The sequence below is a fragment of the Maylandia zebra genome, unplaced genomic scaffold (genome assembly GCF_041146795.1).
Source record: "Maylandia zebra isolate NMK-2024a unplaced genomic scaffold, Mzebra_GT3a scaffold11, whole genome shotgun sequence".
In the NCBI taxonomy this organism is placed as follows: Eukaryota; Metazoa; Chordata; class Actinopteri; order Cichliformes; family Cichlidae; genus Maylandia; species Maylandia zebra.
The window spans coordinates 3,253,941-3,258,779 of record NW_027490041.1 but is presented as its reverse complement, the minus strand read 5'-3'; the positions used below and the strand labels follow the sequence as shown (position 1 = coordinate 3,258,779).

General features: G+C 40.3%; 1 protein-coding gene across 1 annotated transcript; it reads right to left on the bottom strand.

Annotated features, from left to right (window-relative positions):
- Positions 1 to 408: 408 nt before the first annotated feature.
- Positions 409 to 3,155, bottom strand: LOC111501227 (uncharacterized). Its single transcript, XM_076881365.1, has 4 exons — positions 1,978 to 3,155; positions 1,580 to 1,735; positions 1,189 to 1,281; positions 409 to 755 (listed from the first exon to the last, which is right to left on the bottom strand). Exons 1-4 carry the CDS (start codon positions 2,992 to 2,994, stop codon positions 432 to 434), a joined length of 1,590 nt encoding a protein of 529 aa, XP_076737480.1. The 5' UTR covers positions 2,995 to 3,155; the 3' UTR covers positions 409 to 431.
- Between the last annotated feature and the right edge of the window lie 1,684 nt (positions 3,156 to 4,839).

Below are 4,839 nucleotides of genomic sequence, written 5' to 3'. Positions count from 1 at the left end.
TGCAACACAGTATTACACAAATATCAATCTTAACACATACAGTGTCAACTATGAAAAAGTGCCCCAAGAGTATACAGAAACTTCTCTTCAGCTATAACCAATGAATAAATATCTGAACAGTGTAGCTGACCAATGGGGATGAAAAAATATAAACACTCCTTTAGAGTTTTAGAATGTCACAACAGTTTGTTGTATAACTGAGCACATCAAACCTGAAATTCAACCTTTCCCTTGAAACGAAGGCAAATATGTCTGAAAAAATAAATTAAAATACCATACAAAGTATGTATAAAAGCACATTAAATTGGGGTTTGAGGTCTCTTGGAGCATAAAAAAGGCCCAACATACATATTTTACATGCTATATGTCCAAACACAGTTGTTCCTTCGCATTATGGCACAGGGCCATTTGTTGGTCATTGTTCTGTGCCATTACTGGGAGCTTTGAAGTTTGATATACAGATTTTGGACTTTGGGGGACATCTTGTGCTGATCAAGCTGCATGAAGATTTTTTGGAGCACTTCAAAAGTGAAGCGAAAGGGTTTTGGATAAGCTAGGTTGAGTGCATAGATCAAACCTAGAAGCAGGGCACAAGCTGAGGCAACTGAAGTTAGTTCATGCAACACTTCCACACCCTCAATGACAATGCCAATGTCTTCAGGTGGCTCCTGCAGTCCCTCCCCCTCCTTCCGAATCACATACACTGTCATGGTGACCTCCTCCAGGTCCCTCTGAACATCATCTGCTCCACAGTCCTACAGAGGGGTACAAGACACAAACACAAATCATCATTAGCCTCACTTCTTACTGTGATTAAGTGTTTGGGTGATGTACCAATATGTGTTATGTGCTGGGCTATTTCTTGGCTGGGTGTCATCACACACCAGAAACAGCAGAGAGAGGTGTATCAATCTGACTCTAATCAAATTGTAAGCAAGAAAGATAAGATTTCCCAACATGTCAAACTATTCCTTTGAACTTAAATAATCAAGTAAGCCCGTCTTACTTAAAACAAAGTCAATCCAATATGCAATGTGTTGTTGCTGGGAATTACATAATGTCCAATATGGTCATGATAATAAATACATGTCAGCAATCCCACTATGGTTCACGTGTTATGTTTGTTCTAACAGTTAACTTTTTTTGTGTCCCTTTGACAAGATGTGCTGACAAACTGTTGAAACTTACAAGGTATTCCTTGATCAGGCCATCTGCATCTTCTCCCAGGAAGATGGTGAGGGCTTTCAGCACACATTCCCTCCGATGATTAATGTCCACAGTCTAGAACAACAAATGTTGATTAATTTTAAACTCTAAATTTCATAAGACAGACATCCTTACTCTTATTGCTTAACTTACATGTACTTTATTTAAAAACAGTAATTCACAAGCCCAGAGATTCATTACAGAAAGAAAAGGGGATGAGTTCAGTGGTGTATTTTTTGAGTCGCTAAAAACATTCATGCATATGAAAGCCATGATTAGCATTGGCCTGCCCATATTGTCTTTATGAAGGATTCAGATATATTTTGACAGCCCTCTTAGTTACGAAGCATCTTGTTTGATGGTACAGATTTACCTGGTCCAATGTGTCCAAGATGTTCGCAATCTTTTGGCGTGTTGCTCCTCCTTTGGCACGTATGACTTTGATCAGCTGACTTGAGTGCATGTCTAACTGGGCCATGAACTTCCACTCAAGAGGAACAGCCATGAGCCTCTGGAACTCTGTATTTATCTAAAAACAAAACACAAATGACAGTAGATATTGTATTATGGAACAAAATGCTGAAACTGATTGTATGCCAAAATGTCTATATCCCAAAAAGTATAACATATATGGAAATTCAAAATGTAAATTCTTTCATTAAGTTCAGTGTTATAAAATCTCAACCAAATCAAGTTATGACCGATTCATGAAAGTTAACTGCAATAAATCCTGAAGCATACAGACTTCGATCACTTCAGTTCCATTCTTACCTCTTTCTGTGTGAAGAGTGCAGGCCATCTGTCCTTCAGTTCCTGAATGCTTGGTTCTTGGTTTACCACCTCATGTCGTCTGTAGGCAAACGTGTTAGCCATTTTGTCTGCGATGACCCTTTCATTGTCCCTTATCCCGATCTCTGTCAGAAGTTCTAGTCTCACTTTTTCCATGCTGTCCAGAGTCTCACCAGTAGGAAAGGATGGATAAAAGTTAGCTTCAGAACGTTTTGGCTTCTTCACTTTTTTAGCAGGGAAAGCATCTGTAGTAGCTTTAGATTTCAGTGAGTTTACACACAGCTCTGGACACCCCTGTAATTTGAGCTGGGTCCTGTAGTTTGCCATTTTGTACTTCAGTCGTTGTTTCCAACCGTAGCAGCCATTGAATGATCCAGGTTCTTTCAAACATGGGTGCTTTTTGATAAGGGCCTCTGCAGCTGCGCAGAAATGTGCATCCTCTGGATAGGCCTTGTAACGGTAAATTTCTTCTGCAACTCTTTTCAGGATATCAGACAGCATTCGGGCGCTTAAAGTCAACATTTTTTGGCTCACACGGTACTCAGTATTCCCCCTCTCTAGCTGTAGCTCTGTGTCATATGAAAATTGGGGAATTGCAAAGTCTTCTGGCCACTGTTGTGTTCGAGATGACATAGATTCAGGGGATGAGAGGATAATTGTGTCATTTGATGCCACCGAAATACCGTCATCAGACTCAAATGAAAGAGACAGAGATGAAGTGGACTGATCGGCACTGATCAAAGGTGGATTTGTTTGCTGGTGGATCACTTTGATTGTCCCCAAATTCCGAAGTTCGGTGGTAGAATTCAGATTAAAGAAGTCGTTACCAAAGTCTTGGTCCATGTATTGCAGTCTGAAGTTACCTTTTAACCCAAAGGTAGTCTTTATCGTGCTGAGAAGGTCTTCAAGTGACTCTGGGATGCCATTTGGAAGAGTCAGCTTTTCAATGTTGTTCTCTCCTAAAATAACCTTCAGTCTTGCAGGTGTTGAACCAGCCATGGTGGTCTGAGAACAAAGCACAAGCACAGTTAGTGAGGATCAACATGTAAACCACTGACATTTCCAATTAGGAGAATTTAATGTCAAACTAGAGGAAAAGAGAGAAGGCAAAGAGAGGAGGAAAGGGGAGGAGAAAATGAAGAGGAGAGGTGGAGATCAGCTGAGGCAGCGAGGAGAGAAGGCAAACCGAAAAGGAGAAGGGAGGAGAAGAGAGATGGCGAGAATATGGGAGACATTGAAGAGAAGAGAGAAGGAGAGGAGGTGAGGAGAATATAGGAGACAACAAGGAGAGGAAAGAAGAAAAAGAGAAGCAGAAGGGGGGAGAGCATAGGATTAGCATTCACTGACTGGAATCCAGCAACCTGCATTAAAAAAATGACATAACTGATGAATTGCCAATGACATCATCACACCACTTTGGCTTGCAGTATAAAATAAATATGTTCTGAGAACACATTAGTATTGTATGGGTCTGGGTTTTGTTTTCCCACTTAAGAAAATACTTTATCATATTTTGAGGCCTCACCATTTAAACATGGACATATCTTTTCAAGGTGACAAGACGCATCCCTCTAATTTTGTAGTCTGCCAGTGGGTAGGTATCATGCAGTTCTTGTGGCTCAACAAGTTCCACTTCTTTGCTTGGTGATGTTTTGAGATCATAAGCTCTGTAGTGTTCCATATACCATCCGCTAAGCTTTTTCAGAATGAAGATTAGTTTGTCCTGCAGTATCACCATTTGGATGATTTCACCAAACTCTGGCAGTCCTCCCAGTGAGCCGTGGATCAAGATCATCCCACACTTGTAGATTATTCCATTATATGCTACACTTTTAGCCAAGCACACATTGTCCATATCTGGAGACTTCTGTCTCAGTGCATTTGAGATGTCCTTGTTAAGAACATCAATGTGAACAGTGGAAACATCTGTTACTTCCAGTGGGGGTTTGGCAAAGCTAATTGCATGCAAATGATATGCAATCTGATACTGATGTCTCTGTGAAAGGGAAAGAAGTACATTTTTGAAGCATCTGATGTTCCTTGCAACTCTTTTAAAAAAACCATGCTTTGCTTCGAATCGCATAGTCCATAGTGCAACCAGTGGCCCAAACTTACGGATCAAGTATGGATAATGTTCCAAGTAGTGGTGCTTTGGTTTAAGATTAACATCTGGGAAAACCTCTTGAAACTTGATTCTGTGCTCGGAGATCTTAAAACCAAGATATGCAATGGAGTCCTCAGTATGAACAGGACTGACAACAAGATCAACAATGTCCTTCAAGTCTGTTAAGATGTGCCAAGCAGGCTCCTCACAGGGTACACTCTGCCCAACGAACAAAGGCAAAAATCTGATAAGACTCCAGTTCTCGTGTGCATTCCCTCCTACACTTTTTTTGGATGCAAAACTGAGAGCCACAGGATGAGGTCGATTTGTTTTGTCAGCCCACTTAAAGTTGAAAGATGATATTGCTTCATTCAATGTACATAATGTGAAATACCTTTTTTTGATTAACAAATTGAGGCAAAGCGCAAGTTCAAAAGGAACAATTCCCTCAAAAAGATCATGTACAACATCAGGTGGAAACCCAGTGGTAACATCAAAATGTGAGAGGTGCTTTGACAAAATACACTTTGATTTCACACCATAATAACTGGGCCATTTGTTTTCCTCGATAATTCGCAAATGATCTGCATGAATGTTTTTTGTTCTTAAAGTAAAGACTTCACTTCTGACTTCAATAGTCTGGAACTCTGATGTTTCTGCAGTGCAAAATCTACATACGTATGTCCCTGAGAAATTTTCAAAGAATCCAGCAATACTGTGTGCACCAAGGTTGTCGGCAA

What these genes read in the sequence shown, in the direction of transcription:
- LOC111501227 (XM_076881365.1), bottom strand. Translation starts at nt 2,994, where the DNA reads ATGGCTGGTTCAACACCTGCAAGACTGAAGGTTATTTTAGGAGAGAAC. An exon ending in TCTTGGACACATTGGACCAG is followed by an intron (nt 1,282 to 1,579) that starts GTAAATCTGTAC and finishes TTGTTGTTCTAG; the next exon opens with ACTGTGGACATTAATCATCG. An exon ending in GCCTGATCAAGGAATACCTT is followed by an intron (nt 756 to 1,188) that starts GTAAGTTTCAAC and finishes ACCCCTCTGTAG; the next exon opens with GACTGTGGAGCAGATGATGT.